At 43.7% G+C, this 24,584-nt stretch overlaps 2 protein-coding genes across 4 annotated transcripts; one reads left to right on the top strand and one right to left on the bottom strand.

Annotated features, from left to right (window-relative positions):
- Window positions 1-543: 543 nt before the first annotated feature.
- On the top strand, window positions 544-15,041 carry IDUA (alpha-L-iduronidase). Of its 3 annotated transcripts, none has more exons than XM_050913683.1 (12): window positions 544-635; window positions 1,252-1,359; window positions 2,027-2,122; window positions 2,693-2,895; window positions 3,312-3,491; window positions 5,108-5,324; window positions 5,921-6,136; window positions 6,748-6,869; window positions 8,160-8,285; window positions 8,866-8,942; window positions 9,733-9,833; window positions 11,972-15,041. In XM_050913683.1, exons 1-12 carry the CDS (start codon window positions 557-559, stop codon window positions 12,070-12,072), a joined length of 1,626 nt encoding a protein of 541 aa, XP_050769640.1. In that variant the 5' UTR covers window positions 544-556; the 3' UTR covers window positions 12,073-15,041. The 3 variants fall into 3 exon arrangements, with proteins under 3 accessions (XP_050769640.1, XP_050769641.1, XP_050769642.1); XM_050913684.1 differs by having other exon boundaries at window positions 1,252-1,363; window positions 2,031-2,122; XM_050913685.1 differs by lacking the exons at window positions 8,866-8,942; window positions 11,972-15,041 and having other exon boundaries at window positions 9,733-9,815.
- Window positions 15,042-18,064: 3,023 nt separating this feature from the next.
- Window positions 18,065-24,117, bottom strand: LOC127027658 (purpurin). Its single transcript, XM_050913461.1, has 5 exons — window positions 24,001-24,117; window positions 22,385-22,521; window positions 20,651-20,763; window positions 19,345-19,557; window positions 18,065-18,102 (listed from the first exon to the last, which is right to left on the bottom strand). Exons 1-5 carry the CDS (start codon window positions 24,115-24,117, stop codon window positions 18,092-18,094), a joined length of 591 nt encoding a protein of 196 aa, XP_050769418.1. The 3' UTR covers window positions 18,065-18,091.
- Between the last annotated feature and the right edge of the window lie 467 nt (window positions 24,118-24,584).

The following is a 24,584-nucleotide window of genomic DNA, read 5'->3' as shown; positions in this document are numbered from 1 at the left end:
AAGTAAAAATTACAGACATTGTGTGTATAAATTCAGCATTCTTTGGCAGATATAAAGTTATTTCTCAGCTGGACCTAAACCCATAAGAAGCGCTACTAAGAAAGCTGTATTATATATTGCAAATTAACAGAACATTAAGAAAGACAGCATATGAGACAAGGTGGAAACCAGCTGGCCTAGCAGTAGGTAATCAAATGGAAACTGAAAAAACAGCTTAGCCGAAAAAAGTCTAGGTAAATTTCACTTCAGCAAAGAGTTAGAAGTCTTAATATTCTGTTAAAAACTCAAAATCCAGCAAGCAAATTCATTATATTGCTCCTGTTGCTGCTGCTGGAATAGGAGAAGGGCATGGATTGGACAAGAAACATGACTCGCTTATGGTGAATACACGTTACTTTAGAGGAAGGAAGTTTGTGTACAGTTCCAAGAACCCTGGTTGCATGTAAATTTTGAGAGCCAAAAGAAGGCAGCCATCTGACCCGTTATCTGCAACCAAGTGCCACCTTTGCTATAATATTTACATTTGTGCTTTTTATTACCTGTATTATTCAGAGTGATGAATGGGAAAAATCACTACAATTTTACTGCCTTGGATAACCTTATGGATCGCCTGTGGGAAAATAAGCTAATTCCAGGTAAGGGCAGCTCCCTGCCTCCACAACTTGCTACATCTGTTTGCCCATATTGTGCAATCACCAGAAAATTCATAGAGAGCTTTGCCAAAGCTAATTTTGATAAAAATTCATTCTTTTCCTACTTGCCTTTACTTTATGTCTATGTAAATGTAAACAGTGTGAGCAAAACACTATTACGGCAATTAAGACAACACAAATGGTTTTACATTGCTTTCAACAACAGTTCGAGATGTATGAATTCGGAAATGAGATCTCTTGAAGAGGAGAAAGCTTTGCGCCCATTAACATGTACCTAAAAGGGCCAGAGAAGCAGATACTCAAGGTGTAGCTTCCCTTGAATTTCTGCAAACATCTACTTTTTAAAGTTCCCTCTGATCCCTGAGTTTATGATGGTAAGTATTAGTATTGATTACTATAGTCATTGACAAGTAACAAGTGTGAGCAACCTCAAATCTGAAATATTCCTGGTGGGGACATGTAGAAACAGGAAAGAAAGCCTATTTAATGATGCTTCTTCATTAACAAGTTTGTTTCAGGTAATGCAATAATCCCTTTGTTAATCAAAAGGAGATAGCATTCACAAAAAAAGGAGACCAATGTTTTGTGTCTTTTTTAGGATTTGAATTGATGGGGAATCCGTCAGGATATTTTTTAGATTTTGAAGATAAAGAACAGGTAGTAAGATGGAGAAACTTAATTACACTTCTGGCCAGCAGATACATAGGTAAGTTCCGAAAAAAAAAAAGAAGAAGAAGAAAAAAAGCCCTGTTATTTATTCTATTGTAATCCCTTCTAACTACCTTAAAAAGTTCTGTGTATTGTGATCAATTTCATGACTCTGGATTTCAGCACAGAACAGGAAAAAACCCATGCCAGAACAGGCAATGGGATAATAGCCCCTTTTTTTGCTGATCCATGACCAACATCCTGAATGAGTAGTGTGTTCTGGGTAGCACATTTGGCCTGCCTCTGAGGACTGACTTTTAACTTCCTTATGTTGTTGCGGTTGTAAACTACCGGCTTGCACTAGGACATGATAACCTGAATACTTCCAGCATGCCAGCTTCAGATATCTCTAATGAGACAGAAGCCTCAACCTGCATTAAGGCTAGGTGAGTGCCCTAACCACAAGGCTGTAATTCACATCACCTCCCTCTTACCTTTCATCTTTTTCAAATATTGCTGCATTTCATCGAAAATGAGAGATCATTTTGAAACTACCAAAATCACATTTCCCTCATTATTAAAAATAGGTAATACTTATACCCTGTTGTAGCTCTGGATGTTGAACCTCACCTGCAGCCCCAATTGATAAGATTGTCTGGATCAGTGACTAATTGATAGGATTGTCTGAATACACAGCTCACTGATAAATGAGGCCTCTCCTACAGATAGGTACGGATTGGAGCATGTTGCTAAATGGAATTTTGAAACGTGGAATGAACCAGACCACCACGACTTTGACAATGTGTCTATGACAGTGAAAGGTAAGCATGTTTTGGAGCACTTACTAGTGTAGTAAAGTGAGTCGGCTGGGTGGGGTGGGTGGAGGGGTGACAGTGAGAAAGGAGAGATGCTGGCAAAGAAATAACATAGATATAGGAGAGATAAGGAATGTGAAAGGTATACCTAGTCTGTTTTGCTAAGGTCATTTTACTGACTACACTTTGTTCCCTGCTTGGACATCAGTATAAATACAGGGATAGTAGAACAGGGAAAACAGAACAGGAGTTACACTAAGAAGATGGAGTTCATTATTTGGATGTAAAGTGAGGTTACTGGGGGCAAGGGGCTGAAGGGTGGAGTAAGAGGAAAAATGTTCACTGACAGATGCATGCTTTGGGAACCTGTCCTCACAAGACCTTTGGAAGAACCTTGTGAATGCAGCTGAGGTTTTGATGTCTTCTTGTGTTGTCAGTGCATAGGAAAGAGTAGCCCCAGTTTGTGAGGTCCTGCCAATAAATGCAATAATAGAGTTATAACATCTCCCTGTAGTTTTAGATCAAGATTCTATTTTGAGTTATCATCTTTGATGTATGCATCTGCTTGGACTTCAGGGTTTCTCAACTATTATGATGCTTGCTCAGAAGGATTAAGAGCAGCCAGTCCTCTACTAAAATTTGGAGGGCCTGGGGATTCCTTCCACCCCTTACCCAAGTCACCCATATGCTGGAGTCTTCTGTGTCATTGCTACAATGGAACCAACTTCTTCACAGGGGAGACTGGTGTAAGGCTGGACTACATCTCTCTCCATAAGAAGGTCAGTCCAAGATTTCAGTTTAAGGCTATTTTTTTAATCAGTTCAATCCAAGTTACATTTTATTCTGATTTATGAAGTTGATTTCCAGATGAGTGTCCAGCCTGTAGGAGGAAGCATGGCTACTTATTCTAACGAAACTTTGAAGATGTTCAGTTGCAAGACTTCAACTCAAAGCAAATTTGCCTTTGCTTAATTCCCAGGGGGAAACAACTCCTCTGCCTCTTTTCCATTTTATATTCTAGGAGGAGCTCATGCAAACAGCACGTGCTGTAATGGATTAGGTAAAAATACTAATACTGTCTGGCCCACAGCTCCTCAGGGACTCCAGGAACATGTTTTCCGAATACGTTTATGTCTGTATGTTATGTCTGTGTGTTTGCTCACTTTCACTAAGCAGATATGAAATATTGTTGCAGGGAGGTGGGAGTTCTCTCTACATCTTGCAACAAGAAGTAGAAGCAGTTGAACAAATTCAGAAGCTGTTTCCAAATTTTGCTTCTGTTGCCATATACAACGATGAAGCAGATCCAATGGTTGGATGGTCCACTCCACAACTGTGGCGAGCTGATGTGACCTATGCAGCTATGGTTGTAAAGGTAACTCAGTTCATTGACAGTCTTGTCACAGTAGGGTCTCCTGATGTGTTAATGCAGTTGCAAAAGTAGACTTACAGTCAATTTTTAAGAAGCTACTCAGAATAATAGATCCAACAAAAGGAGAGCTCCCTATTGATACAGCTGGGGTTTCCCTGAACAGTATGTTTTCAGTAGCTTTATTTAGTTTGTATTAGTTTTCTTGATCTTCCCTTCAAAAAAAAAGACAACTGAGAATTAGCCTTCCATGTGTTGGAGAATGTGTCAGATATTGTATGCAGTCCCCTAGTTAGGTCCACCTGGTAAGACTATACCCACACATCCTCTCTCCATGTAATACTACTGCTATCATCTCACTACTGCTGGCTATCAGCTCACTTATGTGAGACATTATTTCACAGCTCCTTTATAAGTTTATCTCATCAAGAGACATCAGGTATAATTAAGAAGTCCCTTGAGCTCTCAGCATAAGCCCATTCTTTGATTTTCGATAATGACTGTACACGTGGTCTTATTAATTACTGCTAGTAATTACTGCTGTTGATCAGAAAAGCAGAGGGATAAGAGAATGCTCAGTCCTGCCCCTGCAGGAATTGTAGCCTGGCCCCAGAACAAGCTCGGCTCTTGCCCCTGCATAGCAATAGTTCCCCTGGCAAGCCTGTTGCTTTGTGAGCCACTACCTTATACAGCATCCAGAGTCCAAGCGCTCCTGCGCAAAGTAGTAATTCCCAAACCTGGGAGCATGTATGTCACCCACAAAAAAAGATACATCTTACCAGCTGCTCCTGTGGAGACAAAGGCTCCCAGCTCCTTTAGGCTGCATACAGAAGCAGTCTTCTCCAAAGCAACAAGTCACTGACTGCATTACAGGGAGTTTGTGAGAGCAAACAACAGTGTTTATAATGACATGGTGATGTGAAGGGAGGAAAAAAGACACATCCAACAGAAAATTAACACTTGGGTGGATAGGAGCTGGAGCCCTGTGTTCCTTCAGGGACACAATTACGAGACCTTTTCAGTTATCAGCCTTCTGAAGTTCTGTTTGATTCTGATACTTAGGCACAATCTGGTAAACAGAGAGCTTGGGAGCTCTGACATTTTGCAGGAAAGTAGCACAGCAACCGGTGAAATACTGGGAGAACTAATTCCATGTTAGCACCAAGTGGGTAAAATGACTCATTGAGGAACAGAATCCAGAACCAGCTCCCAGACACTCATGTAATGGGTACAAAGTAGCTCCAGAATTGGAGAACCATTTAGATTTAATTCAGATGGTAAATCCAGATTACTAATTTAATATTCAAGACAGAGGAGCATCATTTGTACTGCAGCAGCCAAGGAAATATATTCAGAATTTATGCAGAGTACTAGTAATAGTTATTCAGAGACTTTTTACTGGCAAAACTGTGTGGATACTTCAAATTTTCCAGTGATTAATGTATCATCTGAAGAATAGTTTCTCCAAGAGTTGTGAAGAACAATTTAGTTCTTCAGACTTTTCTAAATGGCAGAGTGACAGCTCTTTTCAAGAAGCTGTAGAGATTTTTAAAAAATACAGACATTGTGTGTTTGTTGGATTTTCTCCAGGGTGAAGTTCCATCTTCTCTCTGACTTTGCAGGTAATCATCCAGCATCAAAACCTGCTCATTTCCAAAGCAAATAACACCATCAACTACACACTGCTGAGTAATGACAATGCCTTCTTGAGCTACTACCCCCATTACTTCACACAGCGGACTCTGACAGCACGTTTTCAGATGAACAATACAAAGCCACCGCATGTCCAGATGGTGCGGAAACCAGTGCTGACTGTCATGGGCTTGCTGGCACTGCTAGGTATAGTAACCACTGATTAAAGAGCACATCAATAACCTCTTCTACCTAGAAGCTTCCTGCCTAAGAGAGATTATTCCAGCCATCTCACCATTGATAAAACCAGGATTTCTCCTACCCTCTGTTTACCAGCTGTGTTAAGAAAATGAAACTTCATTTCCTCTGAGAAATTAATAGCTCAGGAGGTGTTCCTGACAGTCTGTTATCCATTTGATTTAATTTGCTGCTTTGTTTATACCCTCTGTATGCCAACCATTCCTTTTTTGTTGACTGGTACTTCCCTCTTGTACCATCACATCAGGCTGCAAATGTCTTTAAGAAATCCCCACAGCTGGAAGACCCATGCAGCATACTAAAGGATGATCCTAATTCACTGTGACATGCTTAGATGTTGCTAGCTGAACTGCTAAGCATAAGAACTGCTGTAGTATGTGCATGCTCCGCTGTTGTAAAATAAGCCTGACTGAATGCTATACCTGGTAAAATAAGCTAGAACGTAGTTCAACCTATAGATTCCCATCTTTTAACTCTTCCTGTATCAGAAGTTGATACAGGACTGACTAGCAGTGATGCTTACAGAGTTGTCACATTTTTTAAAGGAGAAAAGCAGATTTTTGCAGAAGTGAACAGCAGTGAAGGCGAAAGCACTCAAAACAGCACAATTGGTGTCCTGGCATCTGTGCACACCCCAAGTGAGATGCAACCTTCAGACTGTTGGCAAGCTACTCTACTGATGTATTCAAGTGAGGATAACAGGACTTCATCCAACATCAGCACTGTCACAGTGAACGCCACCCACTTCCCCAAACATAGAGGTAAACAAACATCATGTAGGCAGCTCACATAATTGGTCTTTAGGATAGAACATCTGCTGAAACACTTCTGCTGAGTTGCCTTTCGTTGCAAGAGTGAGTTTCATTTGCTAACTTTCTCTCTCATCTTTTGGGCACTCCCAGATTTTCTGAGATATGATGGTGCTCTGTTAGGAGAAGTTCTTTCCTAATGCTTGCACTTTGGCTGTGCCTTTAATGGCAGCTACAAGTGCTTCCTTTTTGGAAAGCTATTAATCTCAGTGTCCTTGGCTGGATATTGCCAAGGATGACTGGGATGACTCCAAGACAGCCAACATGACCACATGATTACACAGCTGATGCAGTTGTCCAACAAATGTATGCAGCACCTGTGCAAAAAATAACAGGGTTTCAATTCTGGTTATGGAAGTAATAGCTTGAAATTTAAACTTGGCAAATATAAATTGTAGAGCCTTGTAAGAGTGCTAGCCTCATGACTTTCCAGTGGAAGCCAGGCTCCGAAGTGCCAAAATCACTTTTGAGAAGGTAGACTTAAACACCTTCTGATAAATTTATTCTTGTTAATCTTTAAATCCAAGTAAAGAGTTTACTCTCTTTCATTTGTGTTCCTAAAGAGCTGGTGTATGTGACATATTACCTGGATAACAACCAAACCAATCCTTACCTGAAGTGGAAAAAGCTAGGAAGCCCTGACTTTCCTTCCCCAGAACAGTTCCAGCAAATAAGGGATGCTGAGGTATGACCATGTGTTTGCTTGAAGTGTTGTATGGGTAAAGTGCTTGTGAATTGGTTAACTACAGCTAAAGAGACAAGAAATCAGCTCAGGTAGTCAAAATTTCCGTAGCCCAGAGTCACGCACATCTCGTATACGTATGAAAATGCACTTGCAGTCACGAAGAGAAATGTAGCTGATACACAACTGATACCTTTGCATTTATGTTATACAAGAGACTAAGTGTAGATGACCAACTTCTTTGCTACTGGCCTAACCTTAACTAGGGAGGCAGAGTTGCTCCAGAACAAGTTCCACCTTCTCTCTGAAACTTCAGTGAGCTTTGACACCCTTTCTGTTCTGTCTCCCCAAGTAAGTCACATGCGCCTGTATATATTACAGAAGGGCCAAATTGCTGCATTAGAGAGTTGAAATGAACCCCCCTCAATAACAGAACACAAACAGCTTCCTGAGGTGGAAACTACCTAGTGCAACTTCAGAAGACACTTGCCTGCAGTCTCCCCTCATCCTCACCAGTTCTGAATGCACTCCAGAGGGGACTGAGGAGTAAGTCCTCTCTGAGGATTCTTCCCTACTGAGAAAAGCCATGCCCAGATTACTTACTGTATGTGAGAATATGTGAGCAGCCTGTCACTTTAGCTCCCTCTCTCATAGTTCCCCTACACGTTCAGACCCACGAGTTAAAGTAAAGGAGGCCACTTTTATCCCCTTCGGGGCCCATAGACAGTAATTGCTTTCTGACTTTGGTGTACAGTGCTATGTGTTCTCTTCCCGCTCACCATAACCCACTATTGCTAAGGCCTGTGAGATACTGTAGGAGCCATCAGATCTTCCTTCAACAGGGCAGCAGCAAGGTTTTAGATACTCTTGGCCATCTGGTGAAACCTCATCCTCAGAGACCAGCTGAATGGCTGTTGTAGCTGGCAATAGCTTTCACTGCACACTGGGAATCCATAGCTAAGAGACAGGGGTGTGGTTTGTAAAGACCACCAGGCTGAAAGGCATCCGTGACAGATTGTGCCTAAAGGGCATTTGTGATCAACCCAGTTTGTGAGATGGACAAACCTTCTGTTTCCTGAAGAGCTGGAAAACAGGCGAGATGATAGAAAAGTCTCCCAGCTTGAAAACTTTGATGGCTGTAAGCCACTTATCAGCACCAACTCTATTGGAAATTTACACTCCCGAAGTCTGTCACTTTACAGTCACTTTACAGTCACTTTACACTGATGTAACAGTTGGCCTTTAGGTGCTGTAATGAATGATTATTCACAACACTTCTCTTTGGCTCCACAGGACCCAGTGGTAACAGGCCCATTCCCACTTCCTGAAGGTGGCATCCTGACACTGAAGCAAGACCTTCCCATTCCCTCAGTCTTTCTTATCCACATCTGTGCAAGACCCAGATCTGTTCCTAATCAAGTATGTGTTGTATTCTACTGTCAGATTCACCAAATTAGAAACTCCTTCCTGCTTTAAGTCTCACTAAGAAGAGCTGGACTAGCATTTGGGCCTATTTCTTCTCTCCTTTGATGAGAAGGCTCTCCAAGGCATAATTCAAGATAAAGCATTCCACAGCAAGTGATAAGAGCCATCACTGAGATAAATGCAAGTTTATCCATGGTGAGAAAATAATAATGGAAAGTGCAGTATCTTTTTAAAAATCACATCATGTGCTACCAGGCTTGACAACAGCTCTCCAGTTAATAATTGATAGCTAAAAATAAAATGGAATCATGGCTGTTGTAGATTAGACATCTGTATCTGCTCATTCAGTCCCATCCATGTTCATAGCGGTGCCCAGAGCCTCTGAAGGTCCCCTGCAAGGTTGACAGCTTGGAGACATAGGCTACAAAGCCACAGAACCAGGAATTCTGTTTTTTCCCACCATCTCAATGGAAAGAATCAAAGCAAATAATTAGTAAGGAAGGATGAACACAGAAATCTGACCTGGCTGATTGGTTTGTACAGTTTTCTTACATGAGCATGTGTCTTTGGACAGGTGACTGGTGTTCGTTTGATCCCTCTCACAAAGGGGCAGGTCATTGTGTTGTGGGATGATGGCTGTGTAAATTCAAAGTAAGTAGCTTTTAGAATAAAATGGGTATAATTGAGTTACCAGCACATTACACCCTAAGTTGCCACCAGTCCTACAAAGTGAAATGAGTTCACAAATTAATGACCACTTGCTCCTTGAGAGATGCTACAATGCATTTGTCTGACAAAATGAACTGTAGGACCTGCATGCAGTAAATATGGAGAGCAACCCTGACTAATTTGTGATCTGAGCAAGGGAATCTGCCTGTTGCTCAGCAGCATCCAATGGCATTTTTGAGGGACTTGCCTTCAGCATAGCAGACAGGAAGATCCATGGTAAAAGTTATATTAGCAGCAGGTGCCTAGGTGGGATCTTGCACATCCCTCTAAGGGGTATGAGCTGGAAGAGAAAAGCTCCAGTTCCTTGTTCCAGCAAGTTGTACTAGACTGGAAGCCCTCTGTAGGTGAACTGTCAGAGGCAATCCAGTGTACATCCAGACTCCCTCTGGAAGCACTGACTCAGCTGCTTTTCAAGCCAGTCTCCCTAGACTCTTCAGCCTTGATAACCCTGGTTTGGGAGTAAAGATGCCTAACAGTTTGTGATGCTGCAAGTACCCGGTATAGCAAGTCAGTCTGAGTGTTCTTCTGTGGGCTGTTGGATCCGTGGTTCTTCCTAATCCTGACAATGCATGCCATCCTACATTTGGTAGGAATGAGTCAGCTAATATTTCCTATTTTTGGCCTTCTTTGTTGAAATGGCCCTGAGATTAGGATTTGATTGCTCACTGCATTATCAGTTCTGTTTACGGAGCTGTCTGGTTTTCTTTTCTAGATGTATAAAGACGTTTGAAGTGGAGTTCTCACCAGATGGAAAAGCATACCAGCGGATTAATGCCAAAGACACAATATTCACTCTCTGGGTCTACAGTTCAGGTAAGGCAAGAATACGCATATTATGTAATCTGTCATGTTAATAGTGCCACTCATGAATGTGTGAAACATCATTTAGTAACTACTGAAGGTATGTAGCTTGCTAGTGACATACACTCCCATCACAAATAAGAGCACATCCCTTCCTTTAGGACCACGTTCTCAGTGAAAGCCTTATTCTCAAGGACAAGCACTAATTGACAAATAGTCATGAGGACATTATTAGTAGTATTCCCATGAGTAAATTCCTTGTCACAGAAGCCAAAGTTGCCCAGATGCAGGCCTGGCAAGCTCCCTGAGAGGCAAAGCAGCACTTTTGTCTCTGTTTGTGGCTGGTGTAGAAGCATACGAAAACGAGAACAAAAAAAATTGCTCCACATGACCAGAGCTTGGTGTTGTGCTCTTCTAGTAGACTCACAGCAAGGCAAGTCTGAGGTTTGGGCTCAGTCCCACAGGTATTGGCCATGCCTTTGCCTAAATTTGTATAATGCTCTTGGGTTAGGGCAGTAGGAGCAAACTGCTTGGTAACACTTGCTTTGTACCACTGAGTCTTGAGGTGTTAGACTGCCTAAGGCTATGGCATCAACACACAAATAAGTGGGAGGTGACGTCCACCTTTCATGGAGGGGTTGGTTGTCTTGCGTTTATTGTGTTCTGAGCTGCTCCAGGGGAAGGTCGCAATTCTGCTCTCATTGTGGTCACCTGTCCCTGTTCCCATACCCTTTTATGACTTGGCAATCTTAAGCTACTGAGGTGCTCCCTCGTAAGAACAGGAGAGGTCCTCCTGTAGGACAGTTTGTCCTGGCTATCTGAACACCTAGCCAAGGAGAGACCCCTCTCTGCTGTTTCCTAGAGCTTTCTCTTTAGCCCTGACTAGCTGCCTAAGTTTTAGATGTTTCACATTAGAGGGCAGCGAGTTTCATCTTTGTCAAAACACAAAGCTTCTCCCAGAGCCTGTGGTCATTTCTCCTCAAGTACAGCCTGGATGCCATAGAAACATACCCAGATGAAAAACTCTGAAGGCAGGTAGTGATGTTTTCTTTGGGTATTTTTTTGTTGGTTTTTTGGCTTTTTTAACCGAATGTGGTCTAAGCCACAATGTAACAGTCCAACAAATATTACTAATAAGCACTGATCAGAGCTGTCTGAAGCACAGACAGAACTTGCCTCAAAGTGATACTAATAAAGAGCAATTCAGAGAGATTTTTGCCAGAAACACAGGCTCCTCTTAGCCTGAGAAAGGCTTAGCATCAGCAGTGGGTGCATAATAATGTTCAGAGCTATTATTGCAATGTAAAGGCCACACAGGTAAGCAAAGACTGTAAATCATGGCTAAGGCAAATCTCTGAAATTAGGATTCATTATCATCTAGTGCTGCACATCTGGGGAACCTACCAGATTTAATCGTTTGTTTCAAAAACAAAAAAGAAAAGACTGCTTGAAAAAATCTCACTTCTCAGCAGCCTTTATTGCTAGGTACTTCCTTCTCACTGATTATTTCTAGCATTCTTTTTCTTTTGGAAAAAAAAAATTAAGTACTAAAGCACACATAAAAATCAAGTAAATAGATGAGAAAAAAACATTTATATTGCTTATGAGGTTAAAGACTCTGTTAGTGAAGGCTGTGTTCTTCGAACTGGATCAAGGATGAAAACCAGCAGAGCCACAGAACAACTCACATACCTTTGGAGCAAGTGGTGCTGCTTCTTGAGTTGATCAGAGGGTTTTCAGTCAGCCTGCATGCTTCTTGTTCTGCTTCTTTATTGATCCTGTCCCCACATAACCTGTTCCAAAGGCACAATTCAGGGAGAAAAGTAAGTCAGAAAAAAGGAAATTACTAGTTGTGGGTTGCAGAAGATGTCACAGCCACAGTCGTAGCTGTACTTGCAAATCCTAATGAGGAGAGAGGAAGTCCTTGGTGCAACAAAGAAAAAGAGCCAGTACTTGGCCATGAGGAATTTATAATAATTTTTAGTTAGACAGGCACAGACACACTTACATAGGGTGCAGAACTGATTTCACCACTTCCCCAGCCCATTCCACAAACCTGCATTTGATAGGAGTAGTGTCTGCTCCACATCCTCCAAGCACCACAGGTGTCAGCCTTTCACAGTGACCATTTCTAACCTTTTCATTTGCAGGAAGCTCAGTCTCCGGCTTTTACAGAGTGCGTGCCATTGACTACTGGGGCAAGGCAGGCCTGTCCTCTCTTCCTGTGGAGTATGTTGAAGCTTTCAAGTGACTCTGAAGAGTGGCGCCTCACTTGGTGACTGAGTGGTGTATGCTCCCTGCAAATGACAACTCCCTACAAAAATAAACTCCTCCCAAGCTGAGGAGGGAGTATCGAAAGGACCTGATGAAGCAAGTTAGGAATGCAAGTTAGAAGCAACTGCGCATATTAACTCTTCAGAGCTCAAAAGACATCGTTATCAAACAGCCACAACTGACAACCCAACTGGTACAATTGTAAGAGGCTGCTGTAGAACTGGGATTCAGCTTTGTAACTAGGAATTATGGAAATAAATATTTATTATTCCCTATTTTATACTGAGCTAATGGCCAGGACAAGCAAAGATTTATAGAGGTCACAAACTGCAGCAGGAACAGGACCATTGCTTCACTGTATGAGTGAGGATGGCAGCAGAGGCACAAGGAGAACGTGCCTGGGAGTGAACTGCCTGCCTCAGCTGCCAGACTGTCTTGACATAATGGTTTGATGGAAAAGTGCACAGCAATCAGACACATCCAAAGCATGAAGTGAAGAATCTCTACTTCCCCGCTGGTTAGTAACACATGTTCCAGTGGGTTATTTCAGAGCACTTGCTATGTCTTCAGGTGTATGAGGTGGTTCACCCTCTCACAGAGGGGTTTCCACCCAGCTCTCCCTGCATTTGTGGCTGCTATTTGGATGCCAGAGCTATTCCCCTCACACAGGCAGAGCAATGGGTAGCAGCTCATCCTCAGAGGGGAAGAAGGCACAGGAAGCTCTAGCCTCCAAACTTCCCTGCCTTTTCTGCTTTCTGCTTTTGCCCAAGTCACCTGTTGGCACTGTGGCCATCAGCCACTGCCTCTTTGTGGTGGAGGCTCTAACCCTGAAACCTCCTCTTTCTCTCCATTTCTGTCACCTGGCCTGGCCTTCTACAGCCCTTACAGCTAATGTCTCTCCCCAGCATGCCTCCCCTGTCAGACTGTAAGTGACGTGAGGTTTGGCTTTGGGTGGCCAGGAGAAAGCTGAAATGCTAGTTAGAGCCTTTTGTGTTTTCATATTATAGGAGAGCACACTCTTGAATGTAACAAACAGGGCTGCTACTGACAACCAGTTAGGAAATGAACCAAGAACAGTTTGAGCTTCTGTGCTTTGCAAAGCATGTGCACAAGCGTGTGATAGCCCCAGACCATAGGCTGCAGAACACCCTTGGCTGTCCTTGCAGCTGCCACACACTTTATGTAACAGCAAAGTTCCCTGAAATTGCAGGGGTGTTTTTTTTACTCTCCCCTTTTCACAACTGGCACAGTTTGAACTATGCCTTTACAATGCTTGTAGAGGGAAGGATAATGCCAGTGAAAACAGCTGGGGTGTTTTCCATAAGAAGAGCAACTTTGTCGCACAAACAAATCCCCTACTGTTCTCTTTGCTGACATCAGCCACCTCACCAACATAGCAACAAAGACTGCATATTTGATGAAACATTCAGGTCTCAGACAAAAAAAACAAGTTTGCACAGTAGGAGAGAGCTAAACTACCTCAAATGGCCTCACTTTTACAGCACAGAAAAGAAACATACAAAAAGTCAGTATATATGAGAAGAGGCCTTGTATCTCCTTACCTTCTGGTTACTTGTTCATGTGCTTATGCTGAAAGTTAGCCTTTAAAGATTCATTTTGTCGCAGAATTCAGATGAAATATTTCTTGCCTCACTGAAGTTTGAATAAGGAACACTTGTCACATCCTAATCTGCCAATTCCTTGCCCGTAAAGGCTTGTGCAGAACAGAAAAGGGCCATTGGAGCCTACTTAATTGATAACTTTCTCAGTTTCAAAAAAGTTAGTGAGAAGTTCTACTTGGATGGAGATAGTAAAAATACATTTCAAAGCTGTTATAACTGCCTCTCAGTGAAGAATCAGAATACGCAATTAAATAAAATCTAGCAGTTAAGACATACTGTTTTGCCGGTATGGGGTGAAACCACAGGAAAAATGACTTTTAGAAATATTCAAGTATAGGTCCTTGAGAGATTTCAGTGCGTCTGAAGCAGGGGAAGATACAGGAGCTTGAGAGGACCGTTTACCCTGATAGGATGTCCTATTTGAGTAGCCTTCTGCTTTAAAATTTTCCCACACCGGCAATCAGAATATAGCAGTCTCTATCAAACCAAGGACCATGCACTAGTTACAGGTGTTTCAAAAAAAATGAAGCATAGCTATCGTGAAGAGTATTGATTTTGCTACACAGGGATGTAGTAGAAAATGTATAGGTGTGCAAATTGTGAAAAATAGAAGATCAAAAATCACTGCCCTGCTTTATTTAGCAGACAAACTTAAATTACACCTCACACAAGTAAGGTCAGTAATGGCATATATGAGGCAAATGATGCAGAGCTGATGAGTCCTGGTGGAACGTTTGGCTTTTGCGAAGGTGCAGAACAGAGAATGGTGATTCACTTACTCTTTCACTGTATTGAAGTCTGTCCCTATGGCAAGTGATTTCCTTTAGGGCAAGTTAGCATCTTTTAGCAGATTTTAGGCTGCGAGTTCTGCTGGCCCAGGATTTCTTCTTCTCAGCGGTGACAGACATGAGGCTTGCAGCTGCCTCTTTGTAGTGGTTTGTATGGTTTTGTCATGCTTACTTTTTTTGTCTTGTTCAAAAGCAAAGTAAAAGTGCTGTTTTCTTTAAAGTTTCAAGGTAAAATTTCATACATTATTGTATTGCTTATTGAAGGCACAAAAAAGCAGAAATTTTATCTGCAAGGGCAGAGCTTAACATGTTGTAGATGCAAATAAAATCCAGTTTCTTAGGGTCAAGTCCAGCCACTTTGCTCTTCAAGCAACAGCTTCTGAGGCTATGTAACAGTTTTGCAACTGTGTTTGTTAAAATGAATGCTAGGGAAAAACCTTTCAAAGGAGTGTTTTATATTGTCTAATTGTGTATATATTGCATTTTTTACCATCTTTTGTGCTACCCAATAAAACCAGTTTTTAATCTTTCGCATCAACCCTGTAAAAACAGGATCTGATCATTGTGTTCTGGAAACTGCTCAAAACTCTTGTGTCAACAACTTAATCTTTGGAAGTAAAGCCTGTTCTCAAGATATAAAAGATAGCTTGATTGGTGCAAGTTCCAACGTTACATAAAAAAGAAGCATGAAGGGAGTGTGACCATAAGAAATTTAAAGGCTGAAGTAGGAACTTAAATGCATAGATTGCCTCAGTTACCATAGCCCAGGGAAAACTGGTCTAACACAACATGTATCGTAGCATCTGATCTCAGGACTTGCAGTGTCCTTGCTGGGAGGAGGTTCACTGGCATGTGAAGGACAATATCCTTGCGGGGTTCCTCCTGCTGTTGCACAGTCTTAGCCTTTCTGCCAGCACTAAAGGACCTTCTGAGGACAAAACAACAGTCCTTTTCATTCGTAAACAGCTTTTTCTTTTCTCTTGTTAGTGGAAAGTTTGTGCAGGACAGAGATTATGACTTAGGACCTATAGATGCATTTAAAACGAGGAATAATAGACTGGTTCTCATCAGCCAGCTCAAACAGCAGACTGAAGTGTGTCTGCCTCTAGACGTACCCTAGATGCTTTTATGTTGAACTCAATGGAATAACAAGAGAAGTGTAAATCAGATCAGAATACACTCGTAGCTGCCTGCCCTATGCTACCTCGTCTTTCGCATTTCGTGCAGTCAGTGGAGAGAAATGGATATGAGCTAACTCCCATCTGTTTATTAACTCACGAGATCCTTTGATGAGGGCCTGCATGCAGTCCTGATGGGAATATGTTCCCGCAGTTCCTCCAAGAACAAGGCAGATTCCTGGGGCATGTATAACTCCGTGGTGTATTCTCCCAGAATCACCACTACCCTCCTACGAACCTGGAGGCACAACCTTGTGTGGCTGAGGAGGGATTTCACTGCCTAACTCATCTGGCCAGACTATACCAAGGACAATAAGGATGCACTTGGTCCTGCATGTAGATCCTTCTTGCTAGAACTCCCATCTGCTCTGGTCATACAGTTAATAATAACCATAGACATTAAAAATCCCACTTCTCTAGGACTGGTAGTATTGGTCTGAATGTCCTGGCCAAAGGCCAGGCTCCTTCAGCTAAGGGTTAGCGTTGTCTAATCACTTGTGATACAAGTCCTAAGTTCACAGATCTCCACCCCAATACTTCCTCATGGGAGAGGGAGGCAAGTGGTGAACATTCAATCAATGTACTGACCTTGCACTTAGTCCAGCACAAAAGGCTGATATTTTTTCTACACTCAGTAGTCTCTGTCTGTGTGGGGTTTTGTGTGCATTGCCTGCTGCTGCTCTTCTGTTTATGTCCTTAGCTTTAGATGGTAGTTCACCGTCTTGTTCCCATCAGGGTAGCTTTCCCTAGACCAGAAGAGCAAGGAACATCTTTATTCAATGCTGGCTGAGAGCCTTAGGAGTCCCACCTGGAAATCCTGGGAAATGCAAGCTTGAGAGACTTCCCTGCATCCCTGGGATAATGTCTCTGGCATTGGTGAAGAGTCTTTTGTCAGTGGTTTTTAATGCTCCTTCCAACAGATGCAGTAGACAGATAATCATTGGACACTGTAGATAAGATTGTGCAAGCATCATGCAGAAGCTGTTTTATAGTGTAGTGCTCTGAAGGTCTTCACTCAATATTAGCCTTATGCCGCATACCTTTTGAAAGCCTCAGGAGCGGGCACTGTTCAGCTTGGTCTTCCCTCTATGCTTGGTAATCATGACTTGTAAAAATTTGTGTTGCTGACAAACTGCAGGGTTCAGCAGGGTGCTGGGGGTGTTCTGGACTGGTAGTTTTGTTCATAGGAAACATTGAAAGTGAATGTGATTTTACTAAGCAAGCAGTGGGAAATATATGTCAAAAAATGCTGACTCGGGTTACCTTTTTTCTGCATGGAGTTGTCTAGATACTATTCTTTTGGTTCCCTCTATCTATGAAGTTCTTGGACCTGTCAGTTCTGTATCTTTCTATACCTCTGTATCTTTCTATACCTCTCAGATACTGGAGGCTGGATTGTGAAGGCAGTGGGGAGTAAATTACTGCTTATGCCATTAGAAATGCAAGTAACTGCTCATTTAAAGCGATGTCCCAGTGTTATTGAAAGGAACATCTGCTTTATTGCATTTGTGATTCAGGGGCTAGTTAAAAATACTCTGTGCAGACTTTTCAGTATTCAGATGTACCAGAAATAACCACAAGATACTACCAGGCAGCAAGGATCACGCTATCATCAGCCTCATCTCAGAGCTGTTCAAGAGGATTTCTTAACTTCAGAATTTAAATAGAAATGTAGGTGGGAGAGGTACGTTGTGTATGCCAGGGCCTTGCAGGGACCCGCAAGCCTTCGTTGCTTTGCGCAGCCTCACCTGGGACCTCCACCCACCTTCCATGGTCCACAAACCCTCTTCAGCTCAGCCCAGGCCCCTGCCCCCTTGGGAGCCTTGCTGCAGGTAGCTCTGCCTCTGAACCGCTCTCCAGTCCTGTTTCTGGCTGGAGCTACCTCGCAGGCATGCCTGTGCCCTGCCCTGTGCCTTGCTGCCCTTGCTTGCTGGCTGAACTTCCCAGGTGAACCCCAGACCTACCCTGTCACCATGTGTTTGTCTGATGATCATCGCTGTCAGGGGACCTGTCCTTGTCACCACCCCTGCCCTGCTCCCCCTGCTTGGTGATGGGGAGGGACATTGCTCCGCCTGTGCTGGGGCCACCCTTGGCTGCCATCTCACCTCCCCTCAGTGAGCAGCCCTGCTCTTCCTGCTCCTTGACAGGACAGCAGGTAACAAAAAGCAGTTCCAGAGGTTTTTTTTTTAAAAACTTTTATTGACAAATGCCACGTTAGGTATTCTCTTGAAAATTCAAATATCGATACTGTATTACACACAGTTTACAAAAACTCCAACATTTTCATGTGTTTTTCAGGAAAAACACACTAGTCCATACTATGATTTTCTTTTTTTATTAGCTGAGTGGCAACTTCAAGACCAAGAGGTCTGGTTTCTGTGCTTAAGGATAGGATCAGAAGTGTACTTTCAGCAGGCCCCTGGAAAGAAAGAAAAGTAAACTTTAGTCCTTCTAAGTAAATTTGCGAAGTGCTTTAACAGCCTTTTAGTCTTCAGTGAAGCCGTAGCTAGGCTTCCTAAGGTACTTCTGAATCACAGTACAAGATTAGGATGGAAGGGTGCAGAAGTTGCCGTTTGCATCGCTCTCTGTCTGTTGGCATAGCACTTGCGCAGCCTTTGCTAGTCCCAGCTAGCAATGAGTTTTCAGCTTATGTGAGCACCTAGGCGTGAGCCCACAAACCAACTACCCTTCCTCTGCTACAGTAAGCAATACGGAGGGGCATGGGACAGGGATTCCCATACCAGTCCCATAACCTTGGATGATGCCAGCACCTGCTCTGTAGTGGAGGACTGGCTCACACAACGATGTGCTGTTCAGAAGGTTTTAGCTGCTGTTTCTTGTCCAGCAGCGCAGAATGCGTGTTACTGTGCAGTCCCCCAGTGCAGGTCCTCAGGCCTGGCTCAGTGAAGGGCCAATCTCCACGCAGGCCAGTGTGTGTGTGAAGGGTGTGGGCACTCAGCTGCCAACAAAGAGGAATTTCTGCCTCCAGCATAGCCCTAAAAAATTATCTGCCTATCTCATGGACAGCATATGAGCTAGAAGATCAGCTCCCATGCCTCCAGAAAAAAAGTTCTCTCAAAATGGGCTTTAGACATACTCTGTTCACATGTATGTGATGCAACTGCTGACTCGCACTGCCAGCAGACAGTCAGAACTGCTGCTCAGAGCCCCTTGTCTCTGCTACTCAGACTGCCCAGGACACAAATCATGGTGGAGCTAAGAAGAGTGAGGGTGCTCCTTCCTGGAGGCAGCTTCTCCTCCTTTCCTTGAGGACAGTGCATAGACCTAAGGTAAGATGCTGTTATCCAGGTGGCAAGACAAGCATTTCCAAGTGCAGAAACACCAGGTGGTTACACTCATCCCTATCCTATCTATTAGAGTAACAAAGCTGATCTTCCTTTGGTAGTGTGCCAGCTTCAGCACACAGGATTCCTATAAGGGCAAACTTAAGGCTGCAGAACCACCCTCTAACAGGCTCTCTCCCTTGTGTGGACTTCCCTTTCCAGCTATTTTCTTATTAGATATAACATTTAAAATAAGTTGCTAAAAGAGTACAACTTAGTTTGCTACGGTTCTGTCGCATTTACAGCAAATGCGATCACCTACTCTACAAGCTGCCAGCGCAGCCATTTCAGTGAGTGTGCTACTTAGTCCGAAGTACCTGACTGAAGCACAGGCTGGAACTGGCCAGACATGCAGATTTCTTCCTGCTTCTGACGTACAATGCGCTGAATAGCTGGGGGGAGGCCACGGGGGTTGCGTGAGAAGATCAGGGAGTAGCCATCATCACAGGAGCCGTCCTCCTTGAGACTGCGGCAGGCATAGGTAATGGCATAGTTATCATAGTCGGTGTCAATCACCCAGTAGTTGTCCCCTGAAACATCAGCACACATGTGTTTGTCACGGTGGGCAAAACAGAGCAGAGGTGGACCTAGTCATCCTGCAGGTTGACGCCTCACTTCAGCACGTGGCAGGGATAGCTTCCCAAAGGATCTAAAGTCACCTCCCACATCCCGCTTACCTCCACAGCATGAAGTGAAGAATTGGGACAAGCACAGGGCATCTTGAGACCATGTTGTTCCCCATGATGCTCAGTGCATTTTCACCTTTGGTTTCTTAGGCTAGAAGTATTAGGAGGACTAGGACTTTCCAGGTTTTCAATGACAAAAAGTTGCTTTATGTTTCTCGCTCAAGCATGGGGGGTGGGGCATACAGATGAAATTTTGGCCATACAGATTACATTTCCTATACAAGAAGCCTCAGCAAAACATGCTCCTGTTTTCCAGCCTTGCTCAACTAAGTGCATTTTGGTGTGACTTCTGCCAGTACTAAGTGAATCTACTTCTTTCTTATGCATTAGCAGGCCAAATCCTGCCCAGCTTCCACAGCTGGAGTCCCACAGCTATGGGAGACTCAGGCACAAAGTATGGGGTGTGCAGGGTGCATAACTGAGGTTCAGCACGAGCAGTTTCTGCAAGGAGGACTTCAGTTAACAGCTCCATTTTGTGGAGTACAGCTGTGTCTGTCCGAGAACTGCACCTTGCTGCTGGAGTGCAGATGTGGGTCCACGTGTTGCCTCCCATTAGCTATGAGGAGTACAAGGATGACTGACCCTCAGCGCCTTTATAATGCCCACTGCAGGGCCCAGGAAATAGTGCTTCCCTAGGTTCAGCACCCCACTTGGCTGTACAAAATCTATGCGTGTGGACCATTGCCTCATGTGGCTGCATCCTCCCTGTTAATATATATGGTGTATAGGTGGGGTCTCTGGGGAGTCTCTCGATCCTGCCCCTTCTGTGGAGATAAAAAGCACTGCTTGGAGAAAGCATCTCCCCAAAAAAGGATCCTTTGTCTCTGCTTGGAGCAATCTGAGCTCAACTGTTTTTCCTGCTCATATACTGAAACACACAAATCTGGGCAGCTGTAAGCTATCGACCAGCACTGGGGGGCTGGAGAAGTTCACTCACCACCGCTGGAGAGGTAGCTGGCCAGGCCCTGGTAAGTCATGTACATTTTTGCTGGAGTGGTTGGGTCAGGTACTGTATACTGAGCAGCCATGTCGGCACAGATCACCCAGAACCTGCAATGAGATCCATGAGACTGAAGGTAAAACCCTGCAGCCTGTGAGCTTCAAATAGGTGTCCCTCACTCAGGACTCGGGCAAGAACGAGGCTACGGTTTGGCACAACTGCCTCAGGCATGGGCATGGCCTTTCTTAGTGCAACGTCACTGTTTGTCATTAAGTAATACAAACCTGTGACATCCCCCCATCACTGACAGTGCATTGCTGCTGCCTGGTCCCCTCCTCTGCTGTGCACCTACGCCGCAGCTGGTGCAGTGCCCTGACCCTCCTTCAGCTCAGCAGGCTTTGTACCACCCATTTCTGTACAAGCAGACAGCCACCAAGGAAAATGATAGGCGTTTCTTGGCTCCCTGCTAGCAGTTTGCAGAGTGAGCTGACCTGCATTTGGGCTCATTTGGGCTCATTTGGTGTGTCCCCGGGCGGAGGTGGGGAGTTGGCTCTCCTCTCTCTAACCCTTCCTAGCGCTATTGGCATAGGGATGTCTGTTACAAGCACGGAAATAATTACAGCCACTCTGCTGTCCAAGCTAGTTAAAGGCCTTCACACAGGCTGTGGGAACCCTGTAGGTGCCTGAACAGCCTATCTTCATTGTCCATTTCTTCTAATGCCCTGCTCTGGTTGGCATCTGTTTGCTTTGAATACCACCTGTGTCTTAGCACAGTTTGTCAAGTGTTACCTGGATTTGTGAAACAGTGGAAGGGTCTTCATTCCCTTCCTTGCACAGGCTGTGCTTCCCCTTTACCCTGCCATTGCAGAAATAAATTCCCAGCAGCCTTGAGACCCCACTTCGTTTCTGAAGAGTCTTTTCAGTAATCTTTCCACCCACACTGTGTGGCATGCCTGCAAAGCTTCATTTGCCCCATCCCAAAATATCCTGGACTCCTGTGCTGTTAAGACTTATAAGGTTCATAGCCACCTGCTCTATTCTATTATTCATGCAGTTAGACAGGTTTTGGTAGTTAATGCACAACAGAACTACTGTTAGCCTACTGGAAGCCCCAGATTTTCTTTTCTACACCGTGTTAGCCTACTGGAAGCCCCAGATTTTCTTTTCTACACCCAGAAAGCTATTTAATCCCTTTACATGCTGTAATTCCTTATAGTAGCCATGACCAATAGGCAAAACTCTTAAGCTTCCTTCCATCTGCCTATTCAGGCATCTCAATGGCATCCAAGAGTTAACCACGTGTTTTCCTTAGAAGTCCATCCAACACTGTGTTGAAAGATCTGTGAAAGTAATGCTCACTTACACTCCTTTCCTTCCCCTGAACCTCTCAGTGAAATGAGAGCTGTCCTGCCCTTGCAGCCCTGCAGGCTTCGCTAGCGCCTCTCACTTGATTGCAATTAATTTACCTAACTGCTCAGTCATTCAAGATTTGACTTTATAATTGACTTTATGCAGTAGTTTTGTGACGGACCCAGACCAAAGCCAGGCTGAGAAGTAACCCAGGACTCAAAAGTGTTTAACCTCTGGCTTCTAATATATTACCTTGATTGAGCTTCCCTTTTTGATGAAGAAAACCGGGTTGTGTTGTGTGCTCAGGATAGATCACCATCCATGTCTCCCTCCTCTAGTACCTCATGGCAGCAGCTAGAGCTGAAAGTCAAGAGGACTCACCCAAAAAGCTTCACTCGGCCTTTGGAAGACGCTGTCATTGTGCCATCTTCCTCCACGGTGTATTCAGCAGAGATGTTGTCCTGAAGGAAAAGGCCTTCTGGATCCTTCTTGGCCAGGGCATACCATTTCCCTGCATACTAACATGAAAGACTATTAGTATCTGGATTAATCACCATGGCAAGATTAGCACAAAAGCTTTTTTGTAAACATAGTGCCCTTCTAACTACCCATTGCCTGGCCTATGGAGAAAGTCTGAGTGTGGGTGGGTATGTAGCACACTGGTCCTGCTACGCTGGCTGATGAACCCTTGCCTCTGTGCCAGGAGGAGTGGGTCTAGCAGCTCTGGACTTCTGTGTGCATGTACTTGTCGTCATGTGAGAGGTTCCTGTCACAGTGACCGCACACCGAAAGCTTCTCCCATCCTGAGATGCCTGCTGGAAGTCAGGCTGGTTCTTCCCCGTTCCTGTTCAGGCCCCTGCTTTCCTGCGGAAGGTGCCATCAACAGTACCAAATTGCGGCCACAAAGACCTTAGCAAGCTGGCTGGAGACACTCTTGTGGCTGCCGGGGGCCACAGTTGATCTCTGATGGTGAAAAGGGTCTACCTAGCGAAGCAGAAAGCGATGACTCTGTGCACTATGGAGAAGAAAGGATGTGCTGGGGAGACTAGCAGCAGGGGGAAGTGAAATGAGATTAAGGGGAAGAAAATTTCTAGGAAAAAAATGGGTCCCTGAAAATGTACAAGCAGTATCCAGTAAAATGAAAACAAGATCTAAACACGTGACTGAGCGACAGGAAAGCTCTCAAAAGTTAACATTATTAGTAGAAATATTGAGGAAAGCAGAACTTAGCTGTGTTAAATTTGATTCTTCAGTGAAGCTAATGAGATCTGTTTGGCAAGTTACATGCTTAAGCCTGAAACAGAGTCCGTAATTCCCAAATACAGGAGCCTGAGAAAAACTTTGACTTTTTAAAACTGGGATGTTCCCAAAGCTCTCCCCAGACATGGGTTTGTTTCCAGCAAAGCCCATCTTGTATAGAGGAAGTGCTGGCCCCACCCCAGCTGCAGCTGGAAGTGATGTTTGCTGAGGGACAGTCAAAATAGGTACTGGCACACCTGTTTGGACCTTCCAACACCAAGTTATCCCTGATTTCCTCCTCAGAGGCAGGCAGATTAAATGCTGTGTTTAAACAAGAGTCAGTCTGTGTTCAGAATATCCAACTAGATGAATTTTCAGTTTGCTATGACTCCCAAGAATGGCTGGTGGTGGATGCAAGTCCCCCAGGGCATGTGTTTGGGCTTTCTCTCTGATGGGGATCTAAATTGTTTCATTCACGGGACCACTCAAAGCTGAGATCTGTACTGAGCTGCCAGCTAACAGAAAATGACGTCTAATAAAACAACATTCCTGACTTTCAAGGCTGTTTTTTCCATAATGCTCAGAAGGTTAAACAGTAGTGAGAAAAGCAAACTACAGAAATAATGTCTGAGAGACAGCATACAAAAGGAGTTAACTTCTTGGTGAGGAACCCCTTTAGATTAACACAACCCATAACCTGGAAAAACAGTTTATATATGAAGCTTCTTCACATATACTGTTGAAGTAACCATAATTACCCTTTTTGGATCAAAATTGTCTTTCACAGAGAAAGACTCCACTGCACAGGTCTGAGCTAGGCTATATTCAACAGTGGAGAAGATCGAGGCCAGGAAAACATACTGTGCGTATTTCATTCTGCAAGACAAAAGCAAATGTGGAGTTTTATTTCATGCAGTAGGTGTGGGTAGCTAGTGCTGTGCCTACAGATACATTCCCCTCATTTTAAAACTAGTTTCTTTCCATGCTGAGTAGACTACCAACTCCTCCACCGAGAAACCACTGGGTCATTGTGGTGCCTAAATCCAGCCAAAACTGAGCATCAATGGCAATTACTTTGCAAGAATATTTTGCTTGCCAGTAGTAGTATTGCAGTTCATGATATTTTTACATTATAAATCAAGCCAGACTCTGGATAAGGTTAGTAAGAATTGGTAAAAATTTGAAATTTTTTGAATTTTTGTTTTCACAAGAAGAATAATGTTCTGATGAGCTCTGGTAAAGCACTGTAGGTTGTAAGGATGTTGTTTCTAATTATTTAATGGTGAGTGTCCGCTTTGCTTTCAAGCCAGCAAAGCTGTGTTCTTTATGACCAGTTCCCATC

The sequence above is a fragment of the Gymnogyps californianus genome, chromosome Z (genome assembly GCF_018139145.2).
Source record: "Gymnogyps californianus isolate 813 chromosome Z, ASM1813914v2, whole genome shotgun sequence".
In the NCBI taxonomy this organism is placed as follows: domain Eukaryota; kingdom Metazoa; phylum Chordata; class Aves; order Accipitriformes; family Cathartidae; genus Gymnogyps; species Gymnogyps californianus.
Note: the sequence above shows the minus strand (reverse complement) of the source record. Positions and strands in the feature narration are given on the sequence as shown.